Source organism: Perna viridis, chromosome 7, assembly GCF_037379345.1.
Source record: "Perna viridis isolate PV_CMFRI_1.1 ecotype Kerala chromosome 7, ASM3737934v1, whole genome shotgun sequence".
In the NCBI taxonomy this organism is placed as follows: Eukaryota; Metazoa; Mollusca; class Bivalvia; order Mytilida; family Mytilidae; genus Perna; species Perna viridis.
Genome location: NC_142451.1, coordinates 24,015,856 through 24,035,202, shown reverse-complemented (window position 1 = coordinate 24,035,202; position 19,347 = coordinate 24,015,856). Strand labels below are relative to the sequence as shown.

At 34.2% G+C, this 19,347-nt stretch overlaps 1 protein-coding gene across 3 annotated transcripts in view; it reads left to right on the top strand.

The window, feature by feature from the left end:
• The window catches only part of LOC148611907 (hemicentin-1-like), a 95,297-nt gene that overhangs the window by 42,544 nt on the left and 33,406 nt on the right, over positions 1-19,347 (top strand). For all 3 annotated transcript variants that reach the window (XM_088592919.1, XM_088592918.1, XM_088592920.1), the window contains 17 exons: positions 453-731; positions 1,383-1,661; positions 2,551-2,835; positions 3,379-3,557; positions 4,264-4,369; positions 4,804-5,088; positions 6,388-6,660; positions 7,565-7,741; positions 8,542-8,670; positions 9,294-9,483; positions 10,176-10,258; positions 11,615-11,805; positions 12,465-12,546; positions 13,528-13,659; positions 14,440-14,571; positions 15,513-15,700; positions 16,445-16,526. In XM_088592919.1, the coding sequence (XP_088449045.1) occupies positions 453-731; positions 1,383-1,661; positions 2,551-2,835; positions 3,379-3,557; positions 4,264-4,369; positions 4,804-5,088; positions 6,388-6,660; positions 7,565-7,741; positions 8,542-8,670; positions 9,294-9,483; positions 10,176-10,258; positions 11,615-11,805; positions 12,465-12,546; positions 13,528-13,659; positions 14,440-14,571; positions 15,513-15,700; positions 16,445-16,526 (3,072 nt within the window). The remainder of the gene's footprint in view (positions 1-452; positions 732-1,382; positions 1,662-2,550; positions 2,836-3,378; positions 3,558-4,263; positions 4,370-4,803; positions 5,089-6,387; positions 6,661-7,564; positions 7,742-8,541; positions 8,671-9,293; positions 9,484-10,175; positions 10,259-11,614; positions 11,806-12,464; positions 12,547-13,527; positions 13,660-14,439; positions 14,572-15,512; positions 15,701-16,444; positions 16,527-19,347) is intronic.

Sequence of the window (19,347 nt, the reverse complement as noted above, 5' to 3'; positions counted from 1 at the left end):
TGTATTGTTTAAATGACCTGGAAGTACTAGGTATGTATGGTTTTAACTTTGACCTTTTAGTATTTGATATATATGGTTTGAACTTTGACCTTGAAGTACCTGGTATGCATGCTTAAAATTTTACCTTAAAGTACGAGGAATCAATGGTTTTAAACTTTGACATGGAAGAACTTGGTATGTATGGTTTACATTTGTTTATAGTTGTAAAGAAAAAAAAACATTGAATAAAAATAAGGAAGACTTCAGTATTTATCATTTTAGCCTTTTTATATAAAATTGATAAATTTTGAAAATAATTGATCATACAAATGATTTCTAGTATTCTTTAAATTTAAATCCTCTATTGATGAACATTTGTTATGATAATCTTTTAGACATGAATTGTTTTGTTTTGTTTTGTTTTTTTTTTTTCAACATGTTGTCCTTTAAATAAATCTTTTTTTATCGTTCAGTACCTCCAACTATTGATGATTCTTTTGGAACTGATATCACCAGTGTAGAGAATGGTCATTCTACAACCCTGTACTGTCCAGTGTCTGGTAACCCTACCCCTACCATACAGTGGTATAAAGATGGGCGAGCCTTAAGCCCTAGTGACAGACTGCGTATGGAAGATGATGGACAGAAACTGACACTTATTAAAGCCAGGGTTCAGGATGCTGGTAATTACACATGTGTTGCAAAGAATGTGGCTGGAGAAACTAGTCAGGAGTTTCCTGTTCAAGTATTAGGTAAAGTTCTCTAAAGTCAAAGGTCATTCTTTTTTTAGAAGCAAACATCATTAGAAAGAAATAACTTTCACTTAATTTTGCATTGCATGCTGTATCTTTAAACACTCTTTAAAATTAATTAAAACTTTTTTTCTTTCTAGGAGAATATATTGTTTTCATAATGTCTTTCTGTGCTCTTTACACCTGTTAAATAATGTAATCACCTTGTCTGTCCGTCCATCTGTCCATTTACTGTGAAAGTACTATTGTTAGTGGGGTACCAATTTTTGTGGTTTTCATGGATAGGTCAGACCAAAAAATTTGGTTCAAAATGAGAAGATTTCCATTGATGTATATACCGAAAACCCCAAAACCACGAATTCAAGAATCCATGGACCTGTGTCTCTTCCCTAATCCATGAAAATTGGTATGCACGAAATAAAGTACTTTCACAGTAGTCGACTTTTCTGTAATAAATGCCTCATTTTCTTTCTAACTTTTCTCAATTGCTGCTAGAGGTAATGCTTAGATTTTTGGTATTTTGCTATTGACTTCACCATGTCTCTCCTTTCCAAGTTTGACAGATATGGTTGAATGGCACAATTCTTAACACAATAAAGCATATAACATTTTGTTTGGTTTTGTTTTGTGACTTATAATTATACATTTCAGTGCCTCCTTCCATTGATGAATCAAATGTCATATACAACCGAAAAGTAAATGTCAATAGAACAGTCTTAATAGACTGTCCAGTAGAGGGCATTCCTCTCCCTGATGTCACATGGTTTGTCAACAGTTTACCCTTACAAGAATCAGAGAGACATATATTACTTCACAATAACAGGCATCTTAAAATCATACATGTACAAGTTGAGGATAGTGGTATTTACACATGTCAGGCTATTAATGAAGCAGGAAGTCTGAACAAAAACTTTAAACTGACTGTACAAAGTAAGTAATGGGTTCATAGTTCACAGGGAGGAAGATGTCTTGCTGTTCTTTGTATCTCAGTTTAAATAAATTTGACCAATTAAAATAAGTATAAATCATCAGCCTCAGTAGTCAGACTTGTCTGACCCTAAATTATATCAGATTTTATTCATCATTATTATCAAAATTTGCTGTATTACAAATTTTAAAATACTTAAAACAGTGAGGCTTCATTCCTAGATTGGACATGGTAGAACAACCCAGTGATGGGTTTGGCTTCCTATTTTGATAATTTTGGTTTTCAGTGCTTCTTGTTTTCAGTGTATTATGGATTGAGATCTTCTTATATATTTGATTCTAATATCGCTGATGAGAGGTTACTCCTTGAAACGTTTAAAGCATGTCGAAATTTACAATATTTATGATGGGTAATTTTTGTATTGTCTTCGTTGTTTGAGCTGCACAGGGCCAGGTTTCATAAAGAATCTGAAATTGAGATTTTTCTCAATTCCTTCCTCAACTCAGATTTCAACCAATCAAATCACTTGAAATTGAAGATTTGAGGAAAAACTCAAGGATTTGAGGAAATTCTCATTTTTTAAAATTTATTGTGTTGTTCTCTTTAAAATAATTTTTTCATTTATATAAGTGTGTTTATTAGCTAGTTATTTAATGTATTTTAATGAATCTTTACTAATGAATTATGCATGTATTTTTGAAATATTGAAATATTCTCATGCTTTCAGAGTTTCCTTTTTAAGGAACAGATTTTTAGGTCACTATTATGGTAATTAGGCCTTCAAATAATAAAAAAAAAATAGTTCATTAAGTTATACCAATACTGTAAGTTCTTGTTAATAACAACCAAACTTTTATAACAAGATATGACATAGTCTCTTTGTATTTCCAGTACCTGCAAAGATAGATTTAACAAATCTCAGGAACCAATTCTATGTTGTACAGAATCGAACAGTTTATATTGATTGTCCAGTAACTGGAACACCTCAACCCTCTGTAATGTGGCTGAAGGATACAATACCACTGTTAGACTTTCCTTATAAAGACTTACGGGTCCTGAACCAGGGTCAAAGGTTAGAGGTCAGTAATGCCCAAGTAGAGGATGCTGGGAGATATACCTGTGATGTTTCCAATATTGCTGGATCTGATAAACAACACTTTGAGTTAGAAGTCAGAGGTAACTGTTAATTTCCTTCAATTTTTATTATCCCGTGCCAAAGAAATTGTGAAGGGAATATAGATATGCTATCATTTGTCAATTCATCTTTCTGGTAAAATGAATTTAGGCTTTGCCTATGAGGGACAGAGCTGTTTGTACTCAAATGATGATTTCAAGGAGGTAGACCTAGGGTAAGGGACATATCTCTTACAAATCATTTGGAACATTGTGCAAAGCATTTTACGTCAATTTCTTCTAAGCATTAAAGTAATATGGATTGATTTCATTCTATTTCAAATGAAAGCTTGATAGGCTTTAGTGGAATTGAATAAGATGCAATCATATCACTGATTAGGAAAGAAACACAAGTCTGTGGATTCTTGAATTCATGGTTTTGAGGCATTGAATATACATGTCCTTGGGAAATCTCTTCGTTGGGAACCAAATATCGTGGTTTGGCCTAATCTCAAAAACCACAAAAATTGGTATCCCATGAACTATAGTCGTTCTGCAGTTTATAATTACTGATATCTAGATACCAATTTTATATTATTTTCACAGTTCCACCAAAAGTTGATGGCCTAAGGACAACAACTAAATCTTCAGTTGTGGTTGGTAGACCCATCAATTTAGAATGCCTTGTCCAAGGTGTCCCTAAACCTGATATTACATGGCTGAAAGATAACAAACCTGTAGACATAGATGATACTCCCCACATCACAGTCATGGCCGAAGGACAGGTAATGTTGAATGCATTATTTAAGGAGGTAGACTTAGGGTAAGGGACATAACTCTTACAAATCATTGGAACGTTTGTATTCAGCATTGTACATCAATCCTCTGTAAGCACCAAAATAACTAAGACTGATTTCATTCTGTTTCAAATGAAAGCTTGATAGGCTTTGGTGAAATCTAATATGAGACAAACATATCACTGATTTCAAGAGTTATGTCCCTTACCCTTGGTCTACCTCCTTAAGTCCGTCATCTGAATTGCTAAGATCAGATTTCCTTATCTTGTCATGGCAAAAAATAAGAAGATTACAGCAGAAAAAATGGTCTTTTATAGTTTGATGTTAGATTTGATTTACTTCTGAATTGAGTTGTTGTGGTTTGTGAATTTTCTCATCAGTTCTTTAAATAGTAAATTTAATCCAAATTTCCAGATTTATTGTGTACCATTTGTAAAGCTGATGTCATATGGGTTTATCTAAAACATGGAGAAGAAATGTAGTCAAAGAATAGTTTATTCTTTAGGTTGTTTACCTGCACAAGTCTGACATGGCAAAAACAGAAATATTTGAATATAAAGTCCTTTTAGAACTTGATCAACTTGCTTGTGTTGCTAAGAGTTTTACACTATACATTGCATTAAGCAGTTTTGAGCATAATTTTCTGTTTTTTTGTTGTGAGCAATAGGTATATTTACTGTCTTTATTTGTTAAGGTACTACAGTTTATAAGTGGTAGGAGTGACGATAATGGAAGATATACATGTAGGGCCAATAACTCTGCTGGTGTGGCTGAGAAATACTACGACTTGTCTGTTAATGGTACAATTGTATTGTATGATCTAGACCATAATTACTGTTGCTTTATTTGTATCTTGAAAGTTTTAGAGAAATTCAATAGCGAAGAGACAAGCTCTGTAATTGATGTGTGATGTACTGATTTTCAATATTTTTGAAAAAAGGAAAAAGTATTTAAAGTGATACCCATACGGAAGAAATATGTTATTCTTACAATAAAATGTATCATACATAAAGATAGTGCCTGCTAATATTGAAATTTGACCAAATCTGATCTGTGAATATGGCAACTGCAAACTTTTTAAAGGTTTTACTTAAGCTTTTGAAGATTAAAAAAACGTATGCAGGTCTTTTCTTGCTTTTTTTAAGTGTGATTTTATAAATTTAAAAATGTTTGAAGTAAAAGCAAAACTTTCAGTGATTTGCTTTTAACTGATTTGTGTCATGTATGTATATAGTACCTCCTAAAGTAAATGGGTCTGATGAGGTCCAGAGAGAGTTTGTCACCCTCAACCAACAACACGTGTTAGATTGTCCTGCTAGTGGTATCCCTCCCCCTACCATCACTTGGAGTTTCAAGGGGGAGGTCATCCCAGAATATGGCAGTCCATCACACAGGATACTAGATAGAGGGAGACAACTCTTACTCATCAACACACAGCTGTTTGATGCTGGAATGTATACCTGTACAGTTAGTAATGTAGCAGGGAATACCAGTCTTGATTTCCAGGTTGAAGTTCAAAGTAAGTTTGGAGTACTTATACTCGGCGTCACATAAATAACATACTGTTAAAATTTGAATAAAAATATTTTCTACGACTTTATTGACACCAACCGTCGTTTAAATTGTCTTAAATGACTTGCTCATTCGTTTAGCCAAACAGCTTCTCAAAAACAAGTCGCTTATTAGCTTAAATCATGCGTAACAAATCCTTACGGGAAAATCCCATACTAATATCCGCCATGTTGGTTTTTACGGGACGATTTGTTTACAAACGAAGTGCGTAAGTTCCCGTCGAACTCCGGTGACAATCGTCTGCTTGATCAACTTCTCGGTATTATACGTTGTTCGCGTAAAATAAATCCGAGATATCCGAAATAACGCCGAATTGCATTCTGGGTTCTTCGGTTTTTGGACAAACCATTTAAACGTAAACAACATCTCCTAGCAACCCGATCACTGTAAACATGGCCGACTTTTTACAATGTAAATATTGCCACCTAGAATTAAAATCTGACCGGAATTTAACGATTCAATGTTTAGGGAGAAGCCGTTTGGCTTAACGAATGAGCAAGTCATTTAAGACAATTTAAACGACGGTAGGTGTCAATAAAGTCGTAGAAAATATTTTTATTCAAATTTTAACAGTATGTTATTTATGTGACGCCGACTATAGTTCTTGTTTTTCTCTATAATCAAGAAAACATTATTATACCCCCGACAAAAAAAAAGTTAGTGGGGAAAAGGGGCATGTATAGTAATCATCTTGATAATTTGTCTGTCCACATATCTTGTAAGAACAAGCTTGTTTCATAGTTTCCCTATCCTCATTTGCTACATAGGATGTGACATTTTATGAGCAACTAAGTGAATGTTACTAGATAAGAAGAGGATGCTTACCCTACCGGTGCACCTGATCCATGCTCCCAGTTTTTAGTGGAGTCCATGATGCTCATTTACTTTTGCTTCCTTGTATGTGATACTTTGGTTATTTAGTGCAACTCACCCTAAACTACTCAATGGATTTTGATGAAGCTTTAAAGGAGGTATAGGAATATTTAAAGTTCAGAAAACTTTTATAGGGAGATTAAGTTTTTTATACAGATGTTCATAAAGGAACGTAACTTTGGTTCAATACTTGCTAAATGGGATAATGTAACTTGTTAGTTAGTATTAATATTAGAGAATCTGCTATATGCATTTATTTTACAAACAGAAAAATACAATTTTCTGTACATTTTTAGCATGTTTTATCCTGGTATAGTTAAATTTTGTCTGCTTATTGTTTTTTTTTTTGCTATGATGATCTATTCTTGTTCAGTGCCACCTACCATAGCAGAAGGTCCTCGGCAGGTTGCTGGTGAAGTCAACAGAAGGGTGAGACTCCAGTGTGAGTCTGAGGGTCTACCAAAGCCAAGGGTTACATGGCTTAAGAATGGCGAGCCTTTCCCTGTTACTGGGCTACGACATACCATATTAGACAAGGGATCATTAGAGTTTGTGTCTGTACAGCTTGAGGATTCAGGGGATTATACCTGCCATGTATCTAATCCTGCTGGCAATGTCACCAAAAATGTCAGACTAGATGTTCAAGGTAATTTATACTGTATTATAACCTTGCCAAGATGTATCTAACTAGCAATGTCACCAAAAATGTCAGACTAGATGTTCGAGGTAATTTATACTGTATTATAACCTTGCCAAGATGTATCTAACTAGCAATGTCACCAAAAATGTCAGACTAGATGTTCGAGGTAATTTATACTGTATTATAACCTTGCCAAGATGTATCTAACTAGCAATGTCACCAAAAATGTCAGACTAGATGTTCAAGGTATTTAAACTACTGTGAAAGTACTTTAACGTGGGTACCAATTTTTGGAAGAGTTATGAGTTAGTAGTTTCTTGAGTTAATGGATTTGACAACTTTACCATACAAAAGAATGGGAAATTTCCTTTTCATTTTCTTAGTATCTCCAAAACTGTTAGGTTTAGCCAAATTCTTACATATAGTATAATGTTTAGCATGATAAGATCTATCTGTGGGAAATCTGTTTAGCCATGTTTGAGTTACTGCCATTTTTCGACATGTTTTTAAAGTTATCTCCTGAGAAACTATTGGACAAAATTTAATGAAAGTTGATGTGATTGTTCCTTTGGTAAGAGCATGAGGATTTTTTTCCAAGAAATAACTTGGTCGTTTTAACAAAAATAGAATGTTGCTTATTGCACAAGGTGAGCAATTTAGACTCTTTAGAGCCTCTAGTTTCAACTCTTCAAATTGGAAAGACTGGATATTTTATTTATAGCTTTTCATTTTGAGCTATGTGGTCAACATTTTTTAATTGTGTTTGTAAAGGCTCAGGTTTAAAGAAGGAAACATTGTTGTCATGTATTACTAAACTTCTACACAGCAAACCTTAGCTTTCATTTTAATTCCTATTTTGATAAGAATGGAAAGGGTTGAGGGATTTTTAGAACAATTCTTTTTTTTGTAGTGAGACCTAAGATGAAACACCAACGTCCAGTGGAGATTTATGTTGTACACAAGGAGAGTGCTGACATACCTTGTGAGGTAGAGGCCTATCCTCCTCCCAGAATTATATGGCAGTTTGGTGCTTCCATACTAGCTGAACACCCACAAAATCCTGATAATCAAAGATTCTCTAATTCCAGTCAGTATTGCATGCAAGAGATATTACTGCTTCACATGCCACTGCAAAATGTATATTTTTTGAAGGAAGAAAATTGCCATGACAGAAATGAGGCCTTAACCAATTAGTCTTTTAGGATGAGTACATACCAAAACTCACTTGTGCAGAAAAAAATCAATTTAATTGAATAAATGGAGTAATGAATTAGAACAAACTTTATTTCTCCTAGTCAAAGTTTGTTAAATCCATTTTGATGTTGGTAATGTGTGTCTGCCATTATTATATTCCATCTCAATATGTTATGATTTTAATTCCAACAATCCACTCCCTGTCCAGTGATTGGGAAGGACTTTTGATGATGGGACAATGGCCCTATCTTTTAATGTTTCATGGGAACATTTCAGTTTTTATGGGGCCATTGACAAGGGCCATTTGATAGTTTGCTCCATTCAACTTTCTGTTTAACCTTTGGTGACCTTTATTTCGTCTAAATAGTTGTCCTTAAAGCAAGAGTGGTAAGAAAGTCTTTTTCAAATGGTCCTTTAAAATTTGACAATGGCCCCATATGCATAAAAGGTGAATTGGCCCCATGAATCATTCAAAGACAAGGCCATTGCCCAAAATCCATCCCAATCACTGGACAGGGACTGGATTGTTGGAATTAATATGATAACAGTTTGATCCCATGAAAATTTATATATGAGATATGTACATGACAGGATTTGCTCACATGCAGTTGCAATGCTTCATTTAGATCTATTATGGATTTGGTGTTCAATTCTCAGTTTTCACTTTGTAGAAAACATGCAATTTATAATTAGATTTCCAGATAGTTGATAACAGTACATTAAGAATAAAGAATGTATCAGACAGTGATGCTGGGACTTATGTCTGTATAGCTAGAAATAATGCAGGAACAGCTATAGGTCACAACAGAGTTATTGTTACTGGTAAGTCTCTAGGTGTATGAGTAGCTGGAGAGCATGATTCAAATTACAAAAGTATATGTTTGGCCCCTGTTGATCGAACCCTAGACCCCTCAGTAATAGTTTATTATAAAAACAATTCTGCCAAAGAGTCAGTCCCCTGCCATGTGAATTAAATGGCAATTCCATCCACTATCTGCTACAGTACAGGTTATCACACAGATATCTATAACTTGGAGCACACCTCCTGTGTGGACTAATAGTGCAGTATAGTTTTACTTTAGTCCTGATGAGTCATACCATGGACATTTAAGTGGCATTGCTTCACTGATTGAAGTCTAGCTCATGTAGGAGGTAGAATGGTACTCGATAAGTCCAAAATCAGGATAATAGAACATTAATATGTGTAAGTTAGGAAACATATCTTCCATCAACCTGTTAATTGCTTCTATGAACTTTTCTCATTATTGAGGGTTTGTTAATTTAAAAGTATGGTCCATATAAGCGAGAGCATATTTCAAAGCATGAATAGGCAGTCTTTCCTTACAAACCTTCTACATACAATTTCATACTACTGTTTTAGACTTTGACCATAAGAAAGATACATATGTACAGTTTATTTTAAAAGAATAATTTCATATTTTCAGTTCCACCAAAGATCTTGTCCAGTAGAACAGAGTTTATAGTCAGCCATGGTAATGATATAGTTTTACCATGTAATTGGGAAGGTAACCCATTACCAAAAATTACATGGACCAAGGATGGTGTACCAATTACCTATGCAGACTTCCATTACAGGATTTTAGATTCAGGAGCACTGGTCATACCATACTCCAGGTAAGTAATGTATGATATAGCACTTCTTTAAAGTTTTACTCACATTATTTAACAGATCCCAGCTGTCCGTTAATAGGATTCTCTAAAATAGCCAAACCTCTAATTAGTAGCATATTAAATGAGAAAAAAAAAACAATAGATTCCCACTAAGATGGCATCTGCTAAAGTGTCAGTTCCTGTATTAAGAATCAGGCAGTGGGTGAAACATGGTATGATTATTTGCACCATCAGAATCAAGGAAAACAGACAAGATTTTCCATATCATGCTGGAGCATTGAGTTACAGTTTCATTGAAATGCATTGAAAATGAACATTTCAAGGGCAGATAACTCTGTCAAAAACCTCATTTTACTAAGATTCTAAATAATTGTCTTTTCAAATGGAGAAAGTGTCCTTGAGTGATATTTCATTGTCAGATTGGTGGGGTTTTGACATGCATGTTTCTGATTTTTCTCATTTTGCCTGATTCTTACAAACGCTTATACTTTATATGTTTCATTAGTGTTTTACCAGCCAGTTTGTTGTGAATATTTGGGATTACAAATTTAGATACAGATGTTTGACAATTAATCTGTTAAGAAGCATCAATTTCATTTGTTTTGTCACAATGAGTAGCTATTAATATTTTACAAAATTAAAAATACTTATACATGTATGTAAATCATCCTACCATTGTACCATTTATTTTTAAGACCAGTTGATGCTGGAACATACACCTGTCAGGTAGAAAATAAATATGGAAAAGACAGTGTCAATATCGACTTATTGGTAGAAGGTAAGATTTAAATGTGATATCACTGGTAAAACTTATCAAATTGATTTCAGCTTGTCTGTCCATCATTCCATCCAAATTTCATTTGAATTATCATGGCTCCTAATGAATGGATTGATTTCAAATTATGCTGTGATTTTAGTCGCTCTCCAATATCAACTTCCTTTACGAGTGGAAAATGCTTAGCAAGACAAGGCATATTTGTTTTGGTCTGTCTGCCATGCCGTAGACTTAGGTTTGCAAAATTGAAAGATAGATAAAATGTGAAGAAAATTTTGATGGATTTATGTAACATAAAACCAATTAACATTTGATGCTTAGATGTGACTGAGAATGCCAGTCTGTATGGACCATATTCACTGGTTCATGTTAAATTTGTCAAAGTTTGTGTCAAGTCTGTGCACTATGTTTGTCAAATCAGCAAAAATTTGAAAAAGAAAAAAATAGTGTTTTATATCAGAAAAACAGTTTGATACAAAGCAAGTGACATCTTGACAATATTTTTTTATGGTGATGTCACAATGAAATACTATACTCAGTCTTTGACATTATGTCTTTTTGAAAAATACTCCTACTTCATTTTGACTCCATAAGAATGGTTGCGGTATAAAACTCCATCAACAGATACTGCCATGGCGGTCGAGTATGTGCAAAGCTTAACACCAATTTCCAATAAATCAAAAACTTTGACAACTACTTAAAACAACATCCTACATGGGTAACATGATACTGTACTTCATCACCTTTCCTATAGTAACTCACTTAAAATCATAATAAAGATAAACTTCTGGATATAAGACTAACAGTACAATGACTAAATCAAAATATGCTTATCTAGACATGCAACTAATTATCATGAAAATATACACCTCTACAATACATATGCCATGTTGTTCATTTAAAAATTGACTGGTCAAAGTTTTTACATGCTGATGAAGCATAAAAAATGAAACATTGAATTTTTGTAATTATATTTTTATGTTTCTTTCATTTAATATCTATTTCATTTTAGATGTACATAGAAAACTGGCAATATGCAGTGATCAATAAATGTAATCCACTTAATTGTGGGTGTGGCCTATGTAAATCGTTTAAAGATGTGTTTCATCGACTCATCCAATGTAGAAGTTACATTAAACATGCCTTGTAAAGCCTATGATATATTTTGCAGTGCCCCCTACCATAACACGAGATGCTAGTCTGTTGACATCCAGTGTAGGGGATATATTAATCATGCCTTGTAAAGCCTATGATATCTTTTGCAGTGCCCCCTACCATAACACGAGATGCTAGTCTGTTGACATCCAGTGTAGGGGATATATTAATCATGCCTTGTAAAGCCAATGATATCTTTTGCAGTGCCCCCTACTATAACACGAGATGCTAGTCTATTGACATCCAGTGTAGGGGATACATTAAACATGCCATGTGAAGCCTATGGTATACCCGAACCTGTGATACAATGGTATAAAGATTCCAGGCAGATAAACAATGACAGTCTCAGACATAACATTGATATCAATGGAACACTCACTATATTGAAGCTTCAGGTGAGGCCATATTTGTTGAATGTTTTAGTCACATTTTTCATGTGGTATCCACAACTTAGTTTTTTCAACAACATTGCAAAGTAGACATCACATAAAATTTATTTTCGACATGTAAATATTTTGTCGTAATGTGATCTTCTCCATTGTTTTGTGCACATGTAGAGTCTTATATTTTGAGTATATTCTGCAGACAAAAATGATATTCAAGGTAGCATTCATAAAACATTCAATGACAGTAGACTATTAGAAAAAAATCACATCTTTATACCTGGTAGTCTATCTGAGCAAGTTGTTGCTTGGATGGGATTGATTATCACAGAAATTGATCATTGGGAACACTTTTTCGGAGGGGAATTTAATTATAATATTGATAAATGCAGGTGTTGTCTAGGTAGGGGCTCAATTTCTTGATGGATTTCCTTTAAACTTCGGAGAATGCTTCGTAGCAATATTAAAGACTGAGCATGCTCACAAAGGTTTCTTATTTTTTTATTAATTAAATCAGTCATCATATTTATTTTCAACAATTTCAGTTCTTTTTGTAGGATTTTATTACTAATAATGCGAGAATAATTAAACTTGACCTGGAAACACGTACTCCACATCAACGCAACTTCAACATTCATTATTTAGTTATATCCCAACATTGTTTTTTGTAGGCAGGTGATACAGGTAGTTATACCTGTATAGCTAGAAATGTTGCTGGGAGAGACCATTATGACAGGATACTTAGAGTTCAAGGTACTGAAGTGTACTATTGATTTTCATCATTCATAGATTTTTCCACATTTTATAAGTAGATCTGACCTTATGTTTTTAGTCTACCCACTTTTTACTTTTCTGAGATTGAATCATGAGGCAACATACCTCAAATCTTACCAAATGTTTTTAGTCTACCCACTTTTAACTTTTCTCAGATGGAATCATGAGGCAACATACCTCAAATCTTACCTAATCTTTTTCTTGTAATATTATAAGAAGACTTAAATTCCCATTACATTTCTATAGAACATTTTCCTGTCTAATTATCTCATCTTTGAAAGAGGGTTTATATAATTAGTGTTTTTTTTATAATTTTACCGTATATAGGTTTATGGCAAAAAATCTTGTTGAATGATTTAAAGGCAATTTTTTCTATTTGCTCATTGAAAATACATGCCTTTGTATGAATTTGCAAGATGACAGAAAAGAATGCTCCGTGTAATATGTTTGATCTACCTTAAAATGACATTTTTTTGCTTAAAATTATTATGATATAGTGAAAGGGGTGTCTGTCCTTTGACTGTGACATTACCAGTATAACATAACTTCTTCTTTGACTGTGACGTCTCAAGTATTATATAAATTCTCCATTGACTGTGTCATCTTCAGTATTATGTAAATTTCTCCATTGACTGTGACATTTCCAGTATAACGTAACTTCTCCTTTATCTCTGACATTACCAGTATAACATAACTTTCCCTTGGACTGTGAAATTGCCATTATAACTTCTCCTTTGACTGTGACATCTCCAGTATAATGTACCTTCTCCTTTCAGTATAACTTAACTTCTCCTTTGATTTTGCTATCTCCAGTAAAACATAAATTCTCCTTTGAACATGACATCTCCAATATAAAATAACTTCTCCTTGTACTATGACATCTCCACTATAATGTAACTTCTCCTTTCTCTGTACCATCTCCAGAATAATGTAATATCTCCTTTGATTTTGATTTTGCAGTACCACCAAGTATCATACAATCTCCTTTAAACACAGAAGTTGTCACTAACGGTAGATTCATGTTGAAATGTCGGGCCACAGGAATTCCTGTACCTAACATATATTGGAGAAGGAATGGAAAACCATACAGAAGTAAGAAACACATCATTTTCTAAGTTGTGATGCTAATCATAAAATTCTTCATGCTTATAGCCGTTTTTGATTGGTCATGAACTTCGCCAGATCGTTCATACATGCATGGACGCCAGTCAACTTGAAACCAATATGGTAGTTGTGGTAGTTTGGAAGAGTGGCAATGAACTAAACAGCATAATATAGTCATACGAATAGTTTATTACATCCACGTTGATTTTATCGTTACAGTTTGCTTACAGAGAGTAAATGTCAACTCGTGGAAAGACTCTTATAAATGCTTAAAATCTAACTACAAGTAAATTCGCCCCAAAATTAAATTGTTCCAGAACTAGATTCTGTAAATGCATTTACTGGTTCAACACATTAAAAAAAAAAATTCCCAAATGTGGGCATATAATTATAAGGATTAAACAGTTATTTTCGGTCATTCATACGTGTATGAATGGATCCCTCCACTCCCAAACATTACATGAACGGCCTTTGGCTGTTCATTGAGTTTGGGAGCTCCAAGATCCGTTCATGCATGCATGAACGAAGGAAAATAGCTGTTTAATCATATAGTATTAATTTTTACCATTATTTTTATCCATATTTTCCTAAGTAAATAATTCTTTATTATTTATCAAGTGATGTTGTTTATTCCAGATTTCAAAAATGGCTGTTATAATTGAAGATAAAAAAATTATTATTTTACTAGTATTTATAGACTTTACCTTTTGTATGCCTTTTAATATTTAACATAGCTGTTTTAATTCTGCTTTCCATTCCACCATTAAGCTAGACCAAGTTACCGTGGAAGAAGCAGACTGATTGTCCGTAATGTCATTCAACAGGATGCTGGTGTATATACTTGTATTGCCCGTAACCCTGCTGGTACAGTGAAGGCTTCTGCTACTATTTCCTTAAAAGGTTGGTATAATGGTAATCCTATGCAGTTAAGTCCTTCATCTGCCTAGGAACTTTTTTGGCAATGTTACACTTGTGTTAATTGGATTATAGAATGGTAAATAACAGGCAGGCGGTAGGTCTGGGGAAAATATTTCGTAATGTTTTTTTTTGTAACTATAAATCACAGCCACTAGATATTTGGTATACAACTTCATTATGGGGTTCCATGTCTTGGGGAGCCATTTCAGGTCTGTCACGCTTTTAATTCTTGTTTATTGACTTTAAGGCAACCCAAACATTTCTGTCTTCGACCCATTTTACACTTCTAGATCTGTCATTAACAGATTAGAGCACATTCATCATTTTGTCTTCACATCAAGAGTTTTCCCCCTTACAACATACTTCTTAATTTGCTTATATTTTATGCTATAAATATAATATGCTTTATGATATCAATTCAAATACTTGTTCCATTTTAATGAAACTAAGTTCATTGTAATCCCTACTTGAAAAGCAGGAGGTATATAGTGATCATGCTATTCATCTGTCCATCCATTTGTCCCCAGTTCTAATCTTCAACCTCTCTGATACAGCTGAATGGAATTTGATGAACTATCACAGATTCTTCATTACTTGATGCCATTGTGCACATTCTGTTTCGTTTTTCCATTTGAATGACTTTTGGCAGTTTCCTGGTCCAAACCATGGACTTGGTTGACTAAGGGAGGATCATCTTCTAATCTGTAACTCCTCTAAAACTGCTGAATGGAGCTTAATGAAACTCTCAAATATTCTTCGCCATATAATAGCATTGTGAACCTCCCATTTCTTTGTTTTATTCCAACAGACTTATTGGGTTTTCTATTTAGTTTCTAGGGAGGGAGCGGGGGTATCAATAAGTGACCTTTGCTCACAGTTTTTCTAGTGTTGTTTACTTATCAGACATGAATATTTTTCCACAGTTCCTCCTGAAGTATCAGTACAGAATACAGATGTTGTTGCTTATCAAAATGAGAATATGATGTTGCCATGCTCAGTTACTGGTTCCCCTCTTCCTGATATTTACTGGACTAAAAATGGCCGTCCTTTAAAGCTGAATGACAGGATAGTACAGCTGAACAATGGATCACTGATGATTTATAAGTCAAAGGTTCGAAGCCAATTTTCTATTAATATATACAGTCCCTGAACTAATCTGTGTAACTATTTGATGTTATCAGTGATAGATATTTGGCTGAGCGCTGACCAATCATTAACAGGTAACCAGTGACTGATCTTATTGCACTTTGAATATACTAAATAATAGATCATCAATTCTTGTAAATTTCTGAATTTTCGTTGAAATGAATGCAATTGTAAATTTACCTATAAATAACTTTAAGATTAAATTCACATTTTGTATGTCATTAAAAAAACTAAATGTAAAAGAAAAGTAATGAACTTTTACATCTAGATATTAATAATTTAGTAAAATTGTGTAAAACATATAACAAAATATTTCTAATGAACTTCGACCCAATCAGACAAAAAAGAAGTCCTGGACAGACATTGTGGACTCTATTTGGAGGTATGCTCTCAGTAATTCTAGTTAATAATTTTTTTTTTTTTTTTCCAAACATGATTTTCTTCTGTTTCTGCTATTTCAAATATGGATTTTACCATTACGATTCTTTTTTAACTGTATATTTACGTCTGATTTTGCCATTTTCTGCTTTGTTGACCTCGTAAAATCATCTTTGTTTTATAGAAACATGTATGCACCTTGACATTAAAGTTGCCTTTTAAAGAATGCGTGCCTTTGAAACAAACTAAGACATATCAGGTGTTTCTCTTTGGAAAAGAAATGATATCTTTTTTTGTAACATAGATTATCTTTGTATGACATATTTTGTAGCGCTTTGATTCAGGAGATTATACATGTGTAGCTGTCAATGAAGCAGGTTCTTCAAAGGGCATGGTCACACTGTCTGTTCATGGTAGGTAAAGTTGTTGTTTTTGGGCATGGTCACACTGCCTGTTCATGGTAGGTAAGCTGTTGTCAAAGGGCATGGTCACACTGTCTGTTCATGGTAGGTAAAGTTGTTGTTATTGGGCATGGTCACACTGTCTGTTCATTGTAGGAAAAGTTGTTATTGGGCGTGGTCACACTGTCTGTTCATTGTAGGTAAAGTTGTTATTGGGCGTGGTCACACTGTCTGTTCATTGTAGGTAAAGTTGTTATTGGGCGTGGTCACACTGTCTGTTCATTGTAGGTAAAGTTGTTATTGGGCATGGTCACACTGTCTGTTCATTGTAGGTAAAGTTGTTATTGGGCGTGGTCACACTGTCTGTTAAAGGAAGGTAAAGTTTTTGTTAGTGGGCGTGGTCACACTGCCTGTTAAAGGAAGCTAAAGTTGTTGTTATTGGGCATGGTCACGCTGTCTGTTCATGGTAGGTAAAGTTGTTGTTGGGTGTGGTCACACTGTTCATTGTAGGTAAAATTGTTGATAGTGGGCATGGTCACACTGTCTGTTCATGGTAGGTAAAGTTGTTGTCAGTGGTTGTGTTCACACTGTCTGTTAAAGAAAGGTAAAGTTGTCAGTGGTATGGTCACAGTTTATGTTCAAGGTAAATAAAGTTGATGTCATCTAACATGGTCTCACTGTCTGTTAAAGGGAGGTAACATTATCAATGGGTATGGCCACAATGTCTGTTGAAGGGAGGAAACATCAGTAGGTATGGTCATATTATCAGTTCAATGTAGGTAAAGTTGTTGTCAGTGGGTGTCTTCACACTATATGTTTATGGTAGATAAAATTGTTGTCTGTGAGTGTCATCACACTGTCTGTTCAATATAGGTAAATTTGTCAGTGGGTGTCTTCACACTGTCCGTTCAAGGTAGATAAAATTGTTGCCTGTGGGTGTCATCACACTGTCTGTTCAATATAGGTAAAGTTGTTGCCAGTGGGTGTCTTTACACTGTCTGTTCAAGGTAGGTAAAGTTGCCAGTATGATCACACTGTCTATTAAAGGTAGGAAATTTTATCATTGTGTATGGTCACACATTTCAAAGTAGATATTTTTGTTGTCAGAAGGCATGATTGTACTGTTTAAGGTAGGTAACTTTGTTGTCAGGAGGCATGGTTGTACTGTTTAAGGTGGGTAACTTTGTTGTCAGAAGGCATGGTTGTACTGTTTAAGGTAGGTAACTTTGTTGTCAGGAGGCATGGTTGTACTGTTTAAGGTAGGTAACTTTGTTGTCAGGAGGCATGGTTGTACTGTTTAAGGTGGGTAACTTTGTTGTCAGGAGGCATGGTTGTACTGTTTAAGGTAGGTAACTTTGCTGTCAGGAGGTGTGGTTAAACTGTTCAAAGTAGTGAACTTTGTTTCCATTAGGATGGATTATACTTTTCCAGGTAGATTACATTGTTTTACTGTTCAGGGTATACAACTTTGTTGTCAGTTGGTATGTTTATATTGTTCAAGGTTGGTAATTGAATTGTAAGATGTAACACTGTCACTAAAAAGTGAGTCAGTTGTCAAAGGACATTAAGCTCACCAATTTTTAGCCATCACTTGGCAGATTATTTTCGTCAATAATTCTTCGAAACGCTTCTCCTTTGACACTACTTGACCAATTGGAACCAAACTTGGTGTGAATGTTCCTTGGGTAACCTGCATAGAACTGATGTGGGGATTTTTTATCCTTTGAAAAACATGGCTGCTGTTTTCCACATGGGGTGGGGGGAGGGGGTAGACCAATCAAGGGTTTGGAAATTTTGACAGCCCATGCAGGACATTTTATCAATTTCAGCAGGCGTTTGTGTCAGTCTTTTACATGCTCAGATAGAAAATAAACATAAAAAAAACTTTTATGTAGTTATTTTAAGATAAATATTGGACATTGTGTTATTTCATCACATACTCTGTCTTTTACAAAATATCAGAGCGAGTGAACGAGTTTGGTTTTGACCACACATTGACGTTCTAACATGTAAATAAAAAATATTGTATCTCTCTGACTTTTTCATCACATAGGCAAACAGCCAAAAAACTTCTGAGTGATAAAAAAAAAAAAAATGTTGATTATAATTTATAAAAGAAAATTGCAAACACATTTTGTATATTGATTTCTGTTGACTTCTGTGTTAAAACGATTCAATCGATGAATAAATAATTACAAACTACGACTAGTTTCAGTTTCATGTGCTTTCGTTACCTCTGAAAGATTGGCAGGAAAATGATGGACTTGTCAATTTTTTTTCTCAATTAATCAACTAATAAATTTATGAAAATTCTCTGATTCACTTCAATTAATTAATAAGCAATGGGACTGCACGTGTACCGTTAATTCAATTATGCAATCAACTAACTAATCACAGTGGGCTGCACATTGGCTAAAATTGACACACACATGTCAATTAATTTCCAATAAACAATTAGGAGACAGGTAGACAGGATGATTATACACTAATAAAAATCACATTTTTATGTCCATTATTGGAAAACGGTTGTCGGTCACTTGCAAAATATGTCGGTCAATTACTGTCATTTTTTATCGTTTCCAGACCCTTGGGACAGACAGTAGATTTTCCCATATATCTCCAAAACTTAAACCAAATTTTGATAGGGTAAAAGTGTTCAGCCATAGGGTAAAAGTGTTCAGCATGTTGAGATCTATCTGAGGTCAAATTTTTGTTTTAATCTGTTAAGCCATCTTGGAGTTATTGCCCATTTTTGAAGGTTTTTTTTGCTATTTTTAATGCTATTTCTTTAAAAATCTTCTCCTCTGACACTACTTGACCAATTGTTACCAAA